Source organism: Petaurus breviceps, unplaced genomic scaffold (assembly GCF_028583685.1).
Source record: "Petaurus breviceps papuanus isolate PSGF00001 unplaced genomic scaffold, PetGlider_PUasm1.0 182, whole genome shotgun sequence".
In the NCBI taxonomy this organism is placed as follows: domain Eukaryota; kingdom Metazoa; phylum Chordata; class Mammalia; order Diprotodontia; family Petauridae; genus Petaurus; species Petaurus breviceps.
Genome location: NW_027185786.1, coordinates 1,140,359 through 1,160,833, shown reverse-complemented (window position 1 = coordinate 1,160,833; position 20,475 = coordinate 1,140,359). Strand labels below are relative to the sequence as shown.

The following is a 20,475-nucleotide window of genomic DNA, read 5'->3' as shown; positions in this document are numbered from 1 at the left end:
TCGTTCTAGGTTAGCCCGTCTCCTGGGATGGTTTTGCCAGGTGTGGCCAGTGCCCATGCTACGGCTTCTGGGAGCCACAGCTGAGAGTTGGGTGAAGGTGGACTCCAGAGGAGGATGGGCAGCCCTGCAAAGGGCTTAGTGAGAGCTGAGGTGCTAGCCTTCTGAACACTCTATACACCCCTGAACAGGAATAGGGAGGTTCAGAAGAGGGTGGGGGATTTGGAGGAAAAGCTAATGGGTTTTGTTTTGGATGTGCTGGAAATGTGCTGGTGGGGAAGGGGAAGGACCCCTTGCAGAGGGTGGGATTTGAGCTGAAATAGAGGTGGGTTGTTTTTGTGATTGGGCTGTCAGGATTTAGAACTGTCAGTGTACCTTAGAAGCACCCACTCCAACTCTTTCATTTTACAGACAAAAAAGCTGGGGCCACTCAGGTGAAATGACTTCCCCAAGGCCCTGTGATGAGGCAGTAGCAGAATCTGGTCCTCTGATTTCAAATCCAGCCTGGAACAGGGGAGTGAGAATTGGAGCTGGGCCTCAAAGGGCAGACAGAGAGGAATGAGAGTCTTTCTAGGCAAGGGGCAATGACCTGAGCAAAGATGCATAGGAAGGAAATTGCAAAATGCCTTTGAGAGCAGCAGGGAAAACATAGTGGAAGCAACCTTCTATTTTTCTTTTCCCCAAAGAAGGGTGCATGGCCCTCAGGCTACTCCCGTTTGGCGTCAGCAAGTCCGGCAGTTTCCTCATCAAGAAACTGAGAATGATCGTTCTTGGGCTGCTTAGCTCATGGGTTGTTGGGAGGAAAGCGCTTCGTAAGCCACCTGAGTTCAGAAAGCTGGACTTGGAGTCAGAATCCCGACTGACATTTACTAGCAACGTGCCCTTGAAGAAGGTTCGTGTTTCAGAATTTCCACAAACATCCCATTAAGATGACACTGCATGTTGTCCCCATTCCACATCTTGGACCTGCACTGCCTGCCATGCCCCAAGCCTAAGCCTTCCAGGTTCATTTGCATCTGTCTCTAGTAACCTCTCTGTGCTGATCACGCTATATTTCTGAAGAGGACCAGTGAGGTCGCTGGGATACGTGACGGCTTGACTCGCACTGGATTTGAAGACATCCATGTGCCCTGAAGCTTGCTCTGTCCTGAATACAGTAGGGAAACATCAGCTGATCATGAGGAGGGCTTGGCTTCCAAACCCATCAAAGATGAGTCAAAGATGAGGGCCACATGCCCTTTGGTGAAGCAGACACACTCTTGCTCTTCCCTTCTGCTTTTACCCGGCTTTTTCCTTCTCTCCATCCTGTCTGTAGGACAAAGGAAGATTTTCAGGAGAGAAAAAAATAAGAAGACTGTCCCTTCTCTCAGGAGCATGTTTCAGAGCCGGATGCATCTGCAGAAACCTCAGCCTTCCTGGGACACCCACCTCCTAGACTGCAGATGCACAGACAGGCCAGGGAGCGGTGGAATGGGGAGACTGGAGCCTGGTTACACACCCAGACCCTAAGATAGGACCAGGAAAGAGACACACAAGCAACGACCCTGAGCCACAGAGCTCTGATCTCTCCCTACCCATCCAGAACCTACCTCCTTCCTTACACACACTCACACACACTCACACACACACACACACACACACACACACACATCTCCTCACCACAGCAGGATCAAAAGGGTTTTCATTTTTAGACCCAGCTTTGTCAGCTCAGGGGCAGAAGTGAGACAGAAATGAAAGAAGATGAAGAGATCGAGGGTCTGAACCATGTTCCCAGTGACTCTGGGAGGGTCTTTTCTCTCTCCGGCCTCAGTTTCCCTTTGGGTAAAATGAAGAGATGGGACAGAATCTCTTCCACCTCCAACTAAGAGCTCTTAGCTCTTTGGCTCTAATTCTCTAGAATTTGATTTGGAATCAGAGACTCTGGACTCTGCTACTTATAGGATCATATACCTAGAACAGGACACAGGGGTCCAACCCCTTTATTTTACAGATGGGAAACCTAAAGCCTGAAGTGTAATTGAAGTAAGGACAGAGAGGCAGTAAATGGTAAAGCCATGATTTGAACCCAAATCCCCTGATACTGTATCTCTTTCTAAAGCTGGAAGGCACAGTACATAGAGTGCAGAAGTCTGGAAGACCTGAGTTCAGATCCTGCTTCAGACACTTTTCTGGGAGAAATCATTTAACCTCCCTCAACCTCAGTTTCCTCTTCTGTAAAAAGGGAATAATAATCTCATGGGATAATATTTGTAAAACACTTTGCAAACCTTAAAGCATTCTATAAAAACTAGTTATATTATTTTCACATATTTTAATTATTATATCATTATTAATCTTAATCCTTAATTTGTCTTGCAACATCCCAAAAGACAGAGAACTCCTGTGTGGATGAAACTTTTTTTTTTTTGCTTCTTGCAGGGGGTAAGGCGGGGGTATTGGGGTTAAATGACTTGCCCAAGGTCACACTGCTAGTAAGTGTTAAGTGTCTGAGGTCAGATTTTAACTCAGGTCCTCCTGACTCCAGGGCCGGTGCTCTATTCACTGCACCACCTAGCCACTCCTGTGCATGAAACTTTTGAGTGTTTTAAAAGTTATTTCACTGACCTCCAGCTATTGGGAATCCAAGCCAGGAGATGAGAGGTTCTGGGAGTCTCTTGGGTAATCACTTCCTGCCCTTCCTAAGGGGCATGGGTGGAGTGAGGGAGAGGTTTGGGTTGTACCTGCCTTGGGCTCTTTCCCCTGTAGCTCAATTGGGAAAAAAATTGGGAAGAAAAAAAGATTTAAAACCTAGCTCTGAAATTTTCTGCCTGTGTGACCTTAAACAAAGCACTCCTCTCTCTGGCCTTCAGGTGCTCCTAGGTGAAACAAGAGAGTTGGCCAAATTTAAAGTCCTGTGAGTCTAATTTAATTCATTTCATTAACCTAAGACTAAACAATTTTTCCTATAGTAGCCTGACTGGCTTTTGTATGTAGCTCTCGATTAGATTCAGCAAGCATTCATTAAACACCTGCTGTATGCCAGGACACTGTATTAGGGACTGGGAATTTGGAGACATTAATGTTACAATCCCTGAGCTCAAGAAGTTTACTTTCTACTGAGAAGAAACATCATGTACAGCACACATTTTGTACAACACAAATTCAATTCCAAGTCCATACAAAGTCATTTCTGGGGAGGTGAGGAAAAGAGTAACCCCCAAGCAGGAATTAGGAAGGGCCTCCTAGAAGAAGTGGGACTTGAGCTGAGGCTTGAGGAAACTAGGAATCCTGAGATGGAGAAGTGAGGAGGGAGATTCTAATCATCATGGCTGGTCTGTGCCTAGATGCAGAGGGCAGAATGATGTGTAGAGAAAATAATGAGTCTGTTGGTGCAGTTAAAACTTAGAGTGTGTGAGGGGGAGTCTAGAAAGATTGCCCGGAGCCAGATGGTGAAGGGCTTTAAATGCCAAACCCTGACATTTGTATTTCTAGAGGTAATGGGGAGCCAATGAAGGTTCTTAAGGAAGGGAGTATCATAATCTGACCTGTGCTTTAGGAATATAATTTTGGCAGGTGTGTGCAAGATGCATTGAAGATTGGAGAGACAAGGAAAGGAGAGCAATTAGGAAGCTCTTTTAAGATTACAAGTGAAGAGGAAAGATAGTCCAAACAAGAATTTTGTCCATGTGAATGGAGAAGAGGGGAGGGATACAAGAGAGGTCAAGCAGGTAAAATTACTAATAGCTCCTAATAATAGCTAATATTTATGTAGCATTTACTATGTGCCAGGTACTGTGCAAAACACTTTCCAATTATTCTAAATTGATCCTCACAATAACCTTGGGAGGTAGGTGCTAGTATTATCCCCATTTTACTAATGTGGAAACTGAGGCAGACAGAGATGAAGTAACTTGCCCATGGTCACATAGCTAGTAAAGCATCTGAGGCTGGATTTGAACTCAGGTCCTCCTGACTCCAGGCTCAGCGATCTATTCTCTGCATCACATAGCTGACAAGATTTGGCAGCTGTTTGGATGTGGAGGGGAGTTAGGGAGAGGGAGGATTAGAAGGCGACTCTGAAGGTGCAATTCTGGATGACCAAGACAATGGTGCTACCTTCAATAATGACAGAGGAGAGGGGGTGGGGGAAGGAAGGAATGCTCTCTGGGGCACAGTGAGTTTAAGGGGAAGTCAGGATGAAATTTCCAACAGTCCATTGGAGATATGGGACTGGAGCTCAAGAGAGAGATGAGAGATGAGAGCTAAGTGAGCGTCTTCTGCCTAGAGATAACTGGACATGAGAGCTGATGAGATCACAGCCAGACAGAGAGCAGAGAAGGAGAACAGAGACCAGAAAAGCAGTGGGTTATGCCTATATGGGACCCAGCAGGGGAGACTGAGGACGAGAGGTCAGATAAATGGGAGAAGACAGGGTTAGAGGCAAGAGGGATGTTCTTTTGTCCCTCAACAGGCTTTGCTTGGCTGCCTGTCCAGTTTGTACTTTAAGGGCTTCATAATAAAGTGGGAGAAATCCATCTATATGGGTGGCACCAGTGGGGTCTTCTCAGAAAGGATGAGTACCCAAAGGAAATACATCTAGAAGCATGTTTGCCCAGGGCAATGCTAGAATCTGTTAGCCCATGTCCCCAGCCTTATCACCCCTAGACCCATTGCTAGTGATGATGCCAAGCTACTTGAAAATACATCTGACAAGGAAGTCAGGACACTTTGATGCTGACAACCCTGATCTTTGAAGTGCATGTGAGAATGTATCCGGTGGTGATGGGCTAGGATCTGAGAACCCTGAGGCTGAGCCTAGGTGCCCCCCCCCTCCAGGAAATCCAATCCCTTCCCTCTACCCCATAGAGCAGCTCTGTCTCAAGATTGCAGGCCCCTTCCACCCCACTCACTACCTGCCACCACCCAACTTCCTCTTTAAGCAAACAGGAAGTGAGTTTATGCTCCCAGAAGAAAGGGTTAGAGGCAAGAGGGGGGATTTGCCCTACTGAGAGCTGTCTGTCCAGTTTGTATATTAAAGACTGGCTGAGGCTGGGGATTGGGCTCTGCATGACGTAAGGCAAGAGGGGTGAGACTCTAAGGTCACTGACTGGACTTAACTAGTTATTCTTGCTCCTGGGGTGAATTCCCTGGGGAAGGGCAGAAGGATGGATTGGAGGAAGTGTGGTAGACAATCTGGCCCAGCCTGCTTAGCTGATAGCTGTACCTGAGGAGTAGCAGACCACTCCCCAGAATCTAGACCTAGTTATTTCTGGGTGGGGAAAGGTGCCTTGGGCAAAGGTGAATGTTGAGAGAAGGGTGTGACAGGGACTCGACCCTGGTGAGTGGTGGACTGGGATAAGCAAGGAAATGAGGGACAGTGATATAGATTTGGGGGTCAATCATGACATGGGCCTAGAAAAGGCCTGAAAGTCTTGGGGTCAATAGGCCAGAAAATCACTGGGAAGAAATGCACCCCCTGGATATCAGTGCCCTGAGGCAAAGTCCCAGTTGCCTAGCCTTAATTGTTGTTCATAGGACCACAGACACTTGCATTTAAAGTTGGAAGGGGCCTTGATCCATTACAGTTTGAGATGCCCTGCTAGTCAGCTCAGCCTTGGTTCTGGGGCCTGTGTAGAGAAGGATGCCTCTCCCTCAACATCTTTGTGCAGTCTAGACCTAGTCATGGGGTCTAAACTGGCCTAGATCCTAGACCATTGTGGCTCCAAGAACATTCTCTAGTCATGGAAGAAGGAACTGGAGGCAGCCTGGGGACTGATCTCAAGCCAGGGCTCTTTGGTTCTCACCTGTTAATGCGCCTCCCTCCCTCATTTGTTAATCCCCCCCAGCTAAACCAGACCCAGAGCTGGACTTCCAGCCTGAGGGCAAGGGGAGGAGAAGGTGTATTTCTCAGCTTGCACTGCATTCTGGGCTGCGAGTCAGAAGACCCCACTTCTACCTGGGCTCCAAGACTGACTTAGCAGTGTGACTTTAGGTAAGTCGCTTCATTCACTTTCAGAATGTACCTCTGATGAAGGAGGATATCAGCCTCTGCCCTGTTGTGCCCCCAAGAGGTGTGGAGATCAAGTGTGTCTTTGTAAAAGCCTGCAAGGAAAGGGCGGGGGTGATTAGAGCACCCCATGGGCAGGTCCTCCAAACATACACATGCTGGATAAAAAGGCCCCAAAGCTGGAATTCCAGCTTGGGAAAGCAGAGGAAATGGGCACCCAACCTGCCTCCTTCATCCACATCAGGTCCCCCAGAGAAGCCTAAGAGATGGGCTTATATAGTGATGACTGAGAGTCATCAAGGCTGGGAAGGGACCCTGTCTCCCCGCCAACCCCAATCCCTATGAGAACCAGGGTAGGGCAAGGCCTGGCCCCGACTCTGAGCCTGGTGCAGGGGCAGGTGGGCAGCCATTGGGCAGAGCAGGGGGCAGCAAAAAGAGAAAGGGGAAGAGGAGGGCCGCCTTGGGTAAAGCTACATCTTGTGGGCAGGAAGTGTATGAACGGGGAGCTCTTGGGGGAACCACAGGGGAGGTGACTGGGAGCTGGAGGGCGGAAGGCGGAAGCTAGCTAACGCTGCCCTATTTGTCAGGGAGGACGGACCTTGGAGGTTGGAGCTGCTCCCTGGGGAGGTCTGGGCCAGCTTACTCCTTCTTCCAGCCCTGGAGGGGTGAGTGATGTGGACCCCCTGAGAAGGGTCTGGGAAGGGACAAGGGAGCTCTGAGCAAGGATATGGAAAGAGTCCTATGAGAGATGTTCTCTAGAGGGGTGGGTGGATAGTACACTGGCCTTGGAATCAGGGAGACCTGAGTTCAAATCCTGCCTAAGATGCTTACTATCTATGTGATTCTAAAGAAGTCTTTTTTTGCCTCCGGGCCTCAGTTGACTCATCTGTAAAATAAAGGGCAGGAGTTATGACCTCTAAGGTCCCTTGCATTTCTAAAGCTATGGTCTTGTGAGAAAGCCCAGCCTGGAGAAGATGAAAGGCTAATTATGTGATGATTAACTGATCAATCTTGAGCAGGCATTTCTGGCACGCTATCTAACCCTGGGCTAAGAGCGTCCTGCCACATCCTCCCAGCCTTCACCTCCCTCCTTCCGGCCTACCTCAGAGAGTACTTCTCCTGTGCTCCCCCATGCTGGCTTCCAGCCAAGCATCCGGGCATCTGTGATGGATGGAAAGGCAATATTCTTCATGCCTCCTCCATCACCGCCAGGACCCTCCTGGTTATTGACAGGCTGAAGCGCCTCTCGGCCAGCCCTAAGTCTTCCACTTACCCCACCTGCTGGGGACCCTGCAAAGAAATCCAAAGGAATGCCAAGAAAAGGTCAAGGGAGGGCTAGGAGGGAGCTTAGCTTCCCTTAGGCCGATGACTGCAGAACTCTCGAGCATCCAGAGGCTGAGGGTGGAGGGCCTGCCCCATGGGCAAGACCCAACCATGTGACATGGCAGGTGGGAGTTCCAGGTTTCCAGAGGCCTACAGGCTTCTGCACCATCATTTTCAGCAGGTTCTGAGCAGCAGCATCTGCATTAGAGACTGCAGCCTCCCTAGGGTCAGGAAGTTAACCACAGTCGTACTGTATCATTGCAACTGGGAAACCCATCTGCCTAGAGCCCCCTCCTCAAACAGCAAGAGCGCCCAGGCATAGCATGAAAAGCAAGGGGCATTTACTGGTGCCAGAGGTTTGTGAAAGCCATTCATAGATAAGACAGGGCTTCCCGAGACCCCTGGTCTGCCTTCCATTCAACAACAGCAGAATTCACCCCCTGTTCTGAACAGCTGATGATGTGTGCAAGGGAATGTGGTGAAGAGGTATGAAAGTCCAGGTTCTACTGGGACGCAGAAGGCGGAGAGGGGAGAGGGAGCAGAGTGAGGAGTCTCTATACCAATGCATTAGTCGATCAGTCAGTCCATCAGCGACCATTTATTAAGCCTTTACTTACCTGTGTACCAGGCACTGTGCACGGGGGATATAAAGGAAAATAAAAGACCATCCCTGACCCAAGCAGGGAATCTTTCCAGGCTCAGGAAGCAAGCAACAGGACATGGGATTTGGGGAGATGTTAGTGGTCCAGTTCAGCTGGAATGTGGGGTATATGAAAGGAATAATGTATGACAGAACTGGAAAGATAGGTAGGAGCCCGACTGTAGAAGGCTATGAATGCCAAGCTAAAGAAACTGCATTTTCTCTCAAGGGCAACAGAAAACCGCCAAAAGTCTTTTGAGTAGGGGCGTGACCTGGTCATGATCATTAGAGGCAGCAGTGACACAGTGAATAGACAACCGGTCCTGAAGTCAGTAAGACCTGAGTTCAAATCCAGCCTCAGATACTTACTAGCTGTGTGACCCTGGGCAAGTGAAGTGACTTCTGCTTGCCTCAGTTTCCTCATCTGTAAAATGGGGCTAATAACAAGTTGTTATAAGGATCAAATGAGATTATATTTATTATTTAAAAAAAAAAGAAATGTTTAGCACAGTTCCTAGCATGTAATAGATGGGATATAAATACTGTTCCCTTCTCCTCCTTTTCTCCTACCTGTGACTTAGGAAGATTTTTGGCAGAGATATTTGAAGCAGTGAGACCAAAGGGGGCTATTATAAGTGAGAGGTGATTGGGAGATCAGAGCCAGGGTACTTAGTTGTAGAATTAGAGCAGTGTTCTTAACATGGGTACTACACACTTGTGAGAAAGAGAGAGAGAATATATATATATATATATATATATATATATATATATATATATATACACACCTCACATGTGTAACACCACGTATTTGTGGCACATGCCTGTATGGCATATGCACACATCTCACATGCTATGTATAAAATATGTATGTGTGCATATATACCTATATAACATTATATATGTGAAATGTGTGCTAGTATGTGTGTATATACACACATAGACAGGTTTAGAGCACCCAGGTTAAAAACCCTGCTCTACATACTTACATACTCATATATGTTTGTATACATACGTATGTTTTGATAACTGTATTTCACTATAATTGGTTTCCTTTTTAATCCTGTGTATTACATTTTATGGGGTGGCTAGGTGGCACAGAAAATAGAGCACTGGGCCTAGAGTCCCAAAGGCCTGAGTCAAATCCAGATTCAGATACTATGTGACCCTGGGCAAGTCACTTAACCTTGCTTGCCTCTGTTTCCTCATCCATAAAATAAGCTGAAGAAGGAAATGGCAAACTACTGCAGTGTCTTTGCCAAGGAAACCCCAAACGGGGTCAGGAAGAGTTAGAAATGACTGAAATGACCCCGCAACAGCCTTTAAAAACAAGATTCTGAGAAGGGGTTCCTAAACTTCATCAGGTCTCTCTCTCCTTCTCCCTCCCCTCTATGTCTCTGTCTCTGTCTTTCTCCCCCCTCCCCTCCCTCCCTGTCTTTCTCTCCCCATCCCTCCTCTCTCTGTCTCTATCTTTCTCCCTTCCTCCTCCCTCCCCTCTCTGTCTCTGTCTCTCTCTCCCTATCCCTCCTTCCCTCTCTGTCTCTCTCTCCTCCTCCCTCCCCTCTCTGTCTCTGTCTCTCTCTCCCTATCCCTCCTTCTCTCTCTGTCTCTCTCTCCTCCTCCCTCCCCTCTCTGTCTCTGTCTCAATGGCTGTATTTGCATGAACAACGCTCTTTCTTCCTTCCTGGCAGGATGTGGGGCCTCTGGGGAGACATCTCTCTCTCCTGGGGCAGAGGTCTGACCACCCTGGGCTGTCTCCTTCCTTTGCCAGCTCCCTGCCCTCCTGGAGCATGGGCCCAGAGTCTGTCCCTCCCTCCCTCTCAGGGACCTCTCCGATTCATTTCCTCCGGCCACACAGGCCTGAATGGGGTGGGCAAAGCCAGTCCCTGAGTCACCAGTCTTGGCTAGACCCGGAAGAATCATGGGACTTTGTCCAAGGGAAGCGGCAGTTCCAGGACAGAGTGAATGAGGCCTCACGTGGTCAAGGAAGGAGTCTCAATAAAGTCAAAGGACTGAGGGAGGTCTTTGATACAGGGCCAAGGTGCTCTGTATTGGGAACCCAGTGAGTAAATAGAGTGCAGGAAGACCTGAATTCAAATCCAGCCTCAGATAATTCTTGGCTAAGGCATAAATACTTTCAGGCTTGACCTCCTCATCTGTAGAATGGGCATAGCACCGTCCTTGAAGAGATTGTTCTAAGGCTCAAATAAGTGAATACATGTCAAGAAAGCATTGTGCACATGAGAGCTGAGGCTCCTTCTCCTATGGGGGACTACTCTAGTTAGGAATGTGTACGATAGCATGTTCAAGTCGGGAGTCTCTTAGATGTGGGCTTCCTAGAAGGACTCAGGCCGGACCAGAGTCAGAGTCTCTGGCAGCTGATGTTTCCAGGATGCCTTGAGGGTTAGCAAGGCCTCTCCATCTCAGCTGAGCCTCCCAGCAACCCTGGGAGGTAGGTGCTACAAGGGTTGTTACCCCATTTTATTGATAAGGAACTGAGGCTTAGCCAGGTTAAGTGAATGGGATGGTCGACTTAGAGCTGGAAGGGTCAGGTCCAGCCCCCTCCTTCTAGAGATGAGGAAACTGACCTGACCCCATGGCTTGGAAGGCACAGGTTCCCCACCCCCAGACCACACCCTGCCTTGATCACTTCCTGCAGCTTGGTCCAGGATCTATCCCTCCCCCCACACACACCTTATCCAGATGTTTCTGTCCACTAAGTCTTTAAACCAGGATGAGGTGACCTTGGGCAAGTCATGTTTCCCTGTTTGGGCCTCAGTTTCCTTAAATGAGGGGGAAGAATGCAAAGGATCCCTGAGCTGAATACCTCCTCCCTCTGTTCTCTTCTGGGTACAGAATGCTCCTACCCTAAACTTTCTTCTCTTTCTCTGGCTTTTTCCCTCTCTCCAGCAAGGCCTTCCAATTTAACCTTTATTATTCCCTAAACCTAAAATCATAACAGCAACAACCAATTCTATAGCCCCGTTCTACTTAGTTTTCTTGGTAAGAGAGAGTACGATTATCCCTATTTCACAGATGAGCAAACTGAGGCTTAGGAAAGTTGAATGACTTGCCCAAGGTCACACGTCTTGTTCGAGGTAGAGCTGAGACTGAAGCCTCCGTTTTCTGATGCTAAATCGGCTCTCTCCCTACTGCTCTGCCTTCTTTGCATAAGGCAGCCTGCCCACAGATGACCACCACACTTTCCGTGTGCCCCCAAGGGCATCCACGCTGACTTTGCTCTGGGGCAGCAGTGAGCTAAGCAGGCTTTTTTGCCCTGTGGAGGGAGGCGATCGAGCAGAGCTGGAGACAGAGCCCAAGGGTTCAGGGTCTTTCTTAGTGGATGCCCCTGTTCACTCAGCCCTCTGTGGAGAGAGCGCCAGGCCTGGGTTCAAATCCCACCCTTTACACCAACGGCCTGTATGACCGTGTTGAAGTCCCCCGACTTCCCCGGGCCTCAGTTTCCTCAGCTGTCCAATGAGCAGGTGGAGTGAGGTGCTGCCCAAGGCCCTTTCTGGCCCCAGGTCTAGGACCCCTGCAGAGCTTTCCTCCCTTCCTGCGCCTTAGACTCTGCACGGCGGGCCGGTCTAGCTCTTGCCTGCCACCTGGCGGCCTCGGGCTAGAAGCGCCTCCCCAGGCAGCCACATTAGCATCTGCCCGTGCGTCCGGATCCTGAGTGAGGAGTCTAGGGTCCCCCAGCCAGCGGCGTGCAGAGCGCTCTTGTGCGTGAGCACAGGCAGCTGTGTCCAGCCCGAGGCCTCCTCCTCGGGTCTAAATAGTGCAGCCGTGGCCAGAGAAGGGCACGCGCTGGGATGATGCAGGAGGGGGAGGGGGAGGAGGAAGAGGAGAAGGGGAGGAAAAGGAGGGGGAGGAGGAGGAAGAGGAGAGGAGGGAGAAAAAGAGGGGGAGAAGAGGGGAAAAGGAGGAGGGAGAGGAGGAAGGGAGGAAGAGGAGAAAAAGGAGGGGGAGGAGGAAGAGAAGGAGGAGGGAGAGAGGAGGAGGAGGGGGAGGGAGAAGGAGAGGAGGAGGAGGAAAGGAGGATGGGGAGGGAGAGGAGGAGAAGGGGAGGAAAAGGAGGAGGGAGAGAGGAGTTGGGGAGAAAGAGGAGGAAAAGGAGGGGGAGGAGGAAGAGAAGGAACAGAAGAGGAGGGGTGGGAAAGGAGGAAGAAAAAGAGCTAGGATTTATATAGTTCTCTTTTCTGTTTGTTTGGTTTGGGTTTTTTTGGAGGGGGAAGGCAAGGCAATTGGGGTTAAGTGACTTGCTCAAGGAAAATGCTAAGGGCTGAGGAATCAAAGAAAGGCAACAGAGAGGCCTTGTCCTCAGGGAGCTTATACTCTAACGGGGGAGACAACATAAAATAGCTGTGTACAAACGAGTTGTATACTGGATAAATCAAAGAAAGTCCACAGAAGGAAGGCATGAACTCCAGTTAACCTGTGTCTGAGCAGGAATTCCACCCCCTTCACAACATACACACACTCATTCACACTGACACACACACTGACACACACACATACTCACACACATTCACATATTCACACTCACTCATTCACACTGACACACACACTCACATCCTCACACACACATATTCACACTCACACTCACACACATCCCCAACAGATGGTTCTTTTCCAGGCTTGGACTTGGGCTACCCCTTGCTTTTCTGTTTTCTTCAGAGCACCACCAGAGGTGTGATTTTCCATGGAGGCCATGCTGGATCTCACCCAGAGTTCACTAACTGGTGTTTGCTTTGGCTCTACAGGGTAGACCTGCCGTGCATCCCAGGGACTTCTCTGACCTGCCCTACTCTCGGCAGACAATGGGATTGTAAGCAGAAGAGGCAGGTGGGCCCCAGCCAGCTGCTACACTGCCTGGGATGATGGATGGCCAAGGGTTCCCCGGTCATCCTGAGTCCGTGGGATGTCACCTGACCCACTTGGGGGAGAATCTTCAGCAAGTCTCTGGAGACCCCCCAAGAGGAGTCTCTGGCCCTCCAGAGGTTTCTGGACCTTGCATGGACCAAGCCTGGGTTTTTGACCCAGCAAACCAAGATATTCCCAGAATCCTGGGTGCTAACAATAGCCCACAGGTGTCACCTGTTGCAGAACACTACCTTAGATCAAATAGGGATGCCTCACCCAGTTCTCCAAAAGAGCACCGGCACTCAGGGAGAGACAGCCAGAACAACTCCACCCAGGTCATGTTCTGGGCTGGCATCCTACAGGCCCAGATGTGTGTCCTTGACCTGGAAGAAGAGCTGGAAAAGACAGATGTGTTCCGAGAAGAGCTAAGGCGCTGCATCCCTTCCCCCATGGAGCTCCCAAGCTTCTCCCCACGTGGCCAAGGTTCCCAGGACCAGGGCATCGGCTCCAGGTCCCTGCTCAGGGCAGACGACTCTGAAGAAGACAGCAGCAGTCTGGAGGAGGAGCCTAGAGAGTTTCCCCAAAACGAGCCCCTCAGTTCTCCTGTGGAGTGGGGGGAAGAGGAGGAGAGTTTGTTCTTTGACAATCCCATCTTCCTGGAGAGCCCTACCTCAGTCACTAGTGCCCACGAAGAACCTTGTTGGAGCTTCCCAATGTCTGATGGAGAGGAGAGAACTGAGCAAAGGAGGCTGGAACCAGAGACTCAGTGGACCCAGAGATCCCTGCTCGAGGCCAGAAGGGGCTCTTGGAACCTAGAGGATAAACCTGAGTCAGAGGCTGAGGGAACTGATCCTAGTATGGAGACTGAGCTCTTGTATCCAGTGCCCACTTACAAACTGCATTATCAGACCTGGGCGAAACAGGATTGTCCCAGTGTGCCTGCCTCTGTCTCCAGTCCTGTGATGGTCCAGGAGACCTTGTCGGTAAGGAAGAATCCAATGTCCTGGAAAGAGGGTTGAGTCTGCTCATGAAACATGAGCTAAGCTGGTTGGCACGAGGGGGTGGGACCAGGGGTAGCAGCAAAGCTGTCTCTGGGGGCCAGCATCAAGGAAACAGAAGCAGAAAGGACCTTAGAACTCATCCAGTCTAAGACCTTCATTTTACATGTGCAGAAACTGAGGCCAAGAAAGATCAAGGGACTTGCTTAGGGTCACAGGGTTAAAAAGTGCTAGAGACAGGATTTGAACCCAGGTCCTCTGATTCCCCATGTTCTTTTCACCATGCTATTGTAGATGCTTCTTCCTAGGGTCCTTCTGCAGAAGCACTGGGCCATCTTATTTTAAGGTGTTTCGGAACCCTTGGAAAGAGTTGAAATCAGGATGAGATGGAGAGCCTGGAGCTCCGGCTTCTTTGCTCCATCCATAGTGCCCTTGGACATGGCCCCTCCGCTCTGAGACATAGACTATCTGCTTGAGGCAGTGTGGGGGGGAGGTGGGCGGATGGGGTGGATTTCCTGTCCTTTAGAAGCCCCTGGGCCCTTCTCCTAGTTTCCTAGTGGAGCCATCTATGGCAGGCAGGTTCTCAATCAAAGGAGAATAGAGAGGTCAGGGGAGCAGATGAAGCATGGGACAAGGGCATACTCCAGACTTCTTATACAACTAAAGATGTACAGACCAGATACCTATGATACAATTACCCAAGGGGAAGTCCTCACCTTCCATTCCCAATATTCTCATTGTTTATAATAATAGTAATAATAGGGGCAACTAGGTGGCACAGTAGATAAAACACAGGCACTGGAGTTCAGGGGACCTGAGTTCAAATCTAGCCTCAGACACTTCCTAACTGCATAACCTTGGACAAGTCACCTAACCACAGTTGCCTCAAAAAATAGTAATAATATAGCTTTCATTTATAGTGGTACTATATATATATATGTGTGTGTGTATACATACATATATATGCTATTATATAGTATATGCACATACACATATGTATATATAATTTGAATAGCATATATATATATATATATATATATATATATATATATATATAGTGCCATATTCCAAAATTTGGGTCCAGAGGAGGGAGAGAAGAATACTTCTGTCATTTCACCTCCAAGCCTAAAACCAGATAGGCAAATACAGGTTATAGAAGTAAAGCTTAGCTCACTCTAAGGAAGCACTTCCTAACAATATGGACTGTTCCAAAGTGGAAAACACCATCTTGGAAGGTAATTGCATATACTATACAAATATTTCATTTTAACCTCCTAACAACCCTAGGATGGAGCTGTTATTATTATGAGGCAAACAATGATTTGCCCAGGGTCACACGGCTGGTACGGGTCCAAGGCAGAATTTGAACTCGGGTCCTCTTGCCTCCCTCTTCATTCTATGCGCTACAGTCGCCATGGTTACCACTTCAGTCATCAGCTCTTTGTTGATCAGAATCAGGTGCAGAATCCAGCTCTCCTCATCTCTTCCTATGAAAGAGGTGAAGTCTGCTCCAAGGGGGTCTGTCTGGTTCTTCTGAGGGATGGTTTCCTACCACCCCAGAGGGAGGCTGTCTAATTGTTGCCAAACACAGCATGTTGTAATGAAAAGAATAATGGACCCAGAGTGAAAGCTGCCTTCCATCCTGCCTCGGTCACTGGCTAACTGTTCATTCCGGGCAAGGTACCACTTCTGGGGCTCTCTCATTTTCCTCATCTGTAAAGGGAGTGGGTTGGACTCGATAATCACAAAATCACAATATCTTTGCAAAAGACTTCAGAGACCATCTGTTAGAGGGGATCTTTACCTTTTCTTTTTCCTCAGACCCCTTTGAGTATCTGATGAAGTTTATGGACCCCTTTTCAGAATAATACTTTATTGTCTACATGCATAATCGAAGGGAGTGTTCATTTTTCAGTAGAGTTGAGTAAAAATGAAAATGTAAATTGTTTACCCATTCAAAGTCATGGACCCCCTGAAATCTATCCACAGAGTCCTTGGTGGGGGAGTCTCTAGACTCCAGATTAAGAACCCCTGATTTAGTAGAACCCACACCTAAGAATCCTCTCTGCAAAATGCCCAATGTCATCCGGCCTCTATTTGAAGACTTACATTGATGAGACATTTATTACCTTCCATGACAATCCTTTGCACTTTGGAACAGTTTGTATTGTTAGGAAGTGTTTCCTTAGAGTGAGCTAAGCTTTACTTCTATAACCTTTATTTGCCTATCTGGTTTTAGGCTTGGAGGTAAAATGAAAGAAGCATTCTCTCCCTTTTCTGGCCATTTTTGGAATATGGGCATTTCTGGCCATACTTTTTGCCCTGTCAACAAATAAGGTGACAGAGATATCAGTAGCAGCTCTATGGATCTTTTTCTTTTCCTAACTGGCAAAAGAAACTCAAATTATTTAAACAGAAATTAGAAAAGAAATTTGGCAAAGTAGAATAAACTTTGGAATCAGCTTTTGAAATCACCCTTCTCAGACAGAGGGGAGGGCTAAACCTCACAGTCTGGGAACTTGTCTCCCAAATGGGAAGGTCAGTGGCCACCATCCATCCCATTAGAGCTAAAAGTGGATGTCTCTGGGGCTGTGGCAACCATCTTATAGACTGTTGTGCCTTAAAGCAAAGCTCTACCAGGAAATCCTGGGGGACTTTTTAAAATGCCTTCTAAAGACCAGGGGACCAGGGCAATATCAGTGCTACCCCCTTGACCTTCCAGTCTAGCTATGCTATCAATAAAGGAAATGAAGTTCGTTTGGTATGACTCCACACTGGCTCTTAGACATCATCATATCTCAAAGTGTTCATAAGCCACTCTTACCTATTATGTTCTAGAATCTAAAGAAACTTTCCCAGCTTAAAAAAAACAAACAATCCATTTATCCTTTCTCATTTTTTTTAAGCAATCAGGGTTAAGTAACTTGCTCAAGGTTACACGGCCAGCTATTTCTGGGTGTGGTGCTAGGTATCTGAGCCCAGATTTGATTCCCAGGTCATCCCGACACTGGAGCCGGTGCTCTTACTTGCTGAGCCACCTGGCCACCCCTATCCTTTCTCATTCTTATGACATTTTTTCTATTCTTCACATTTTCCATATATCACCATTTTATTTTCTCTCTCAGCCTCAGCTTCCTTAACTACAGAATGGGAATAATAATATCACCTACTGGAGTGAATTAGAAAATATATGAAGTGCTTTGCAAACGTTAAAGTGTTATGAAAATCTTGGGCATTGTCATTTTTTTTTTGCTTAAGGTCTTGTTTTTTGTGTGTGTTTGTTTGCTTTAAGTGCTCAGAGTTATAAGATAAGTCCTACCCCAGTGCTGGGGGCCAGAGAGCAGTAAAGTATATTCTTGTCACTTCGAGGCAGCTATGGGGGTGGCATGCATAGAGCCCTGGATTTGGAGTCAGGATGCGCTCAGCTCAAATCCTGCCCCAGACTCTCATTAGGTCAAATCATTTCCCTGCTCTCCATTTCCAAATCTGTAGAATGGGTTAATAACAGCACCTTCTTGCTGGGGTTGTTGTGGGGATCAGCAGGGCTTTGCAAACTCTAACTTTGTCCATAGGTAAATGCTAATGAGCTCTTCCATTTCCCATTGACCATGTCTTCCTTCCCAGCTGAAGATCTTCCTCCTTGGTAAAGAAGAGAGAAACCAAATAATCATTCAGTTCAGCGAATGTTTCTAGAGCTCCTGCTAGGTGCCGCCTTCCTGTGCTATGTGCTGACAGAGTTTTGCCTTCTCTGTAGTCTCTTATCGTCCCCTTCGGTATGAAACCTCAACGCTCCTCGGCTCCCCCAGCCCCGAAGTCTGCCTCTGAGCTAGGATGTGCTGCCCCTGAAGTCTCTGGGAGGGAGAAAGAAGGGGCCCCACCCCCAGGCAGTCACTCCTGCTTGGCCACCAGATCTTCTTCACTTGACTGTAAAAAGAGATTTGAGTTTCTAGACATCCAGTTCCTAATTTTGACTCCACCATGAGCTTGCTGTGAACTTTCCCTCTAAGCCTCGGATGTCTCCCCTATAAAATGAGGGCGTTGGACTAGATGATCTCATAAATGCCTATGCTCAAAAAACTGAGCCTGGATTTTTTCCCCTAGGTTCAGGACAGCCACACACCCCAATGGACCACAGAGATTCCCTCCAGTGTGGACAAGCAACTGCTCAGGCCCGAGGAGAGAGGTTCAGGTGAGTCCTAGCTTGGAAACTGGCTGCAGGGGAAGGGCAGGGGACAGCTCTGGGACTAGGGGGGCTGCAGAAGTGATCACTTTGGGGTCTGAGATGGTGGGAGGACAACTCCAAGATCTAAAGGTGGCACGGGAATGGGGGGGAGGGAGAGGGAAGAAGGGCACCCTGTACACATTTCCCTTCATAAGCAACCAAATGGAAGGATTTTCAACTGGGTGCCTCCTTGCTCCAGCTAAAGGCAAGCTGTCAAACAAAGGACTTTGGGAGCTGGTGCTGACACTGCTCAGAAGAAGGAGGGAAAGGAAGAGAAGGGGAGAGAGAGGAAGGGAAAGGGAAGAGGAAGAAATGAGGCAAGAAGGAAAGAGAGGGCCCAGAGAAAAGTGAGGAAATTGAGGGGAAGAAAGGGTAGGTGGGCTAAAAACAAAAGAAGAAAGGGGTGAAGAGAGTGAAGAAAGGGGAATGAGGGAGGAGAGAAGGTGAGAAGGGAGGACAGGAAAAAGAGAGGGAATAAAGAGAGAGAAGGGGAGGGAGGGCAGGGGGAGTGAGGAGGAGGAGGAGGAGGTAGGGGGGAGGAAGAAGAAGGGAGAGGAGAGGGGAAAGAAAGGAGGGGAAGGGGGAAGAGGAGACAGGGAAAAGGGAGGGGGAGCAGAAGATGATAAGGGGAAGGGGGAAAAGATTAAGGAGAGGGGGAAGAGGAAAATGGAAAGATGGAGGAAGAAGAGGAGAAGGGAGGGGAAGAGGGAAAAGAAGGGAAGGAGGAAAGAAAGGGAGTGAGGGGGAAAGGAAGGAGAACAGAAGATGGTTAAAGGGAGGGGGAAGAGGGAAAAGGAAGAGGGAAAGGGGAAGGGGTAAGAGGGGAAAGCATCATCCAGGCATTAGCAGGTGGGTCATCCAAACCTTCACCTTCTTCCGCAGGTGAGAGCAATGCTGAGCCGGTTTGCCTTCTGGCTCAAGGCCCCTGGGCACCACCTGCCTCATTTCAGGAGCCTGGAAGCCTAATAGTTGGCTTCAGGGGCCTCAGGACTCAATCCAGCTCCAGCCGAAGCCTTAGCCCTAGTCTGACCCCCAGCCCTGTGCAGCCCCTGGAGGGGAGTTTTCACTGTGACCGTGCCTTCCCTGAATGGAGAATACTGGCTGCCTCCTGCCCTTCATCCTTGGAGAAGGAAGACACAGATCCTGGTTTCCTAAAGAAGACAAGTGAACACCTGTCCCCAGGGAAGACAGTGGATCGCCAAGGGGAAAACAAGGCAGAAGCAGCTGGGGAGTCCCAGCAGGATGTCAGCCCAGCATCCCCCAACACCAGAGAGTAAGTATGAGGAAAATCACCTCCCCAATTAGGTGTGGGAGGGACAGTGACTAACAGGAATAATTATAATGTGTGTGATGTAAAATGTTTTATCCTGCTAGGATGGGGGGGTGGGGAGGGGAAGGGTAATCCTAGTGATCTGGCTATAAAAATGCCCCCAAAGACCCAAATGTGGGATCTTCTGGGGGAGGCCAAATGTGGGATCTGGGGGAGGGGGAGGCCAAATGTGGGATCTTCGGGGGGGGGGTGCCAAGGGAAAAGGAGAGTTTGAGGTAAGTCTAGAAGGTATAAAATCATGAAAAACCACAGCACAGATCACAGCACAAGTGAGCGGAAGCTGGGTGACTGTTAAGAGACAGCCTTCTTTTTTTTTTTTTTTAAGTTGAAAATTAGAGACAAGAATGAAGAATCAGTCAGGGTTCCTGAGACAGACTAAGCAGCTGGAAACTCATCATGCCATGTTTATACAGTGCTTCAAGCCTTAAAAAGCCCTTTCCCCACAACAACCCTATAAGGCTGGTAGTATGTAATTATACTCATTTTATGAATAAGGATAAGTGACATTCCCCCTGTTCCTGGGTCAGCATCAAGATTTGACCTGGCCTTGCTTGTCCAACTTGGGAGGTCACAGGACTGCCCGGGGCACACACCCCCCATCCTGAACTAGGAGAGGAAAGTCTAATTATGCAGGAAGGACCTGGAGAAGGGAGACATGGTACAGGTACTGAGTGGAGTTTGGGGAGAACAGAACCTCTAAATGGGGGCTGAGGTAGTTGCAGAGATCATCAGTGGCCAGGAAAGAAGGCCTGAGTAACCCAAAGGTTGGGGTTTAAAATTAGATGGGTGAACTGTGAGGCCTAAAATAATTAATGGTGATGATGATGATGACAACAATATAGAATTTTAAAGTTTTATGAAGCATTTTTGCATAGGTTATCTCATTTGACTCTCACAATAATTCTAGGAAGTGCTATTATTACCTTCATTTTGCAGATGGGGAAACTGAGGCTGAGAGAAGTCTAGTTATGTATACAAGGCAGCATTTGAGTATTTGCCACAAGGCTTATAAGTGCCCAATTGAGGTGGTAACCTGCCTCAACCTAGGTTAAGTAAGGAGATTGTGGTTCTGCTTGGTCTGCTTGATCCTAAACTTGTGCCCAGAGATCCCATGAATGA

At 48.4% G+C, this 20,475-nt stretch overlaps 1 protein-coding gene across 6 annotated transcripts in view; it reads left to right on the top strand.

Moving 5' to 3' along the window:
• Positions 1-20,475, top strand: part of PSD4 (pleckstrin and Sec7 domain containing 4) — a 60,227-nt gene that overhangs the window by 24,295 nt on the left and 15,457 nt on the right. For 2 of the 6 annotated variants that reach the window (XM_069087519.1, XM_069087522.1), the window contains 4 exons: positions 5,823-5,968; positions 12,707-13,789; positions 17,906-17,993; positions 18,909-19,299. In XM_069087519.1, the coding sequence (XP_068943620.1) occupies positions 12,821-13,789; positions 17,906-17,993; positions 18,909-19,299 (1,448 nt within the window). In that variant the 5' untranslated portion in view covers positions 5,823-5,968; positions 12,707-12,820. Of the gene's footprint in view, positions 1-5,822; positions 5,969-6,570; positions 6,649-12,706; positions 13,790-17,204; positions 17,578-17,905; positions 17,994-18,908; positions 19,300-20,475 lie in introns of those variants that run through there. The other 4 variants (XM_069087523.1, XM_069087521.1, XM_069087520.1 and 1 more) reach the window with 3 other exon arrangements.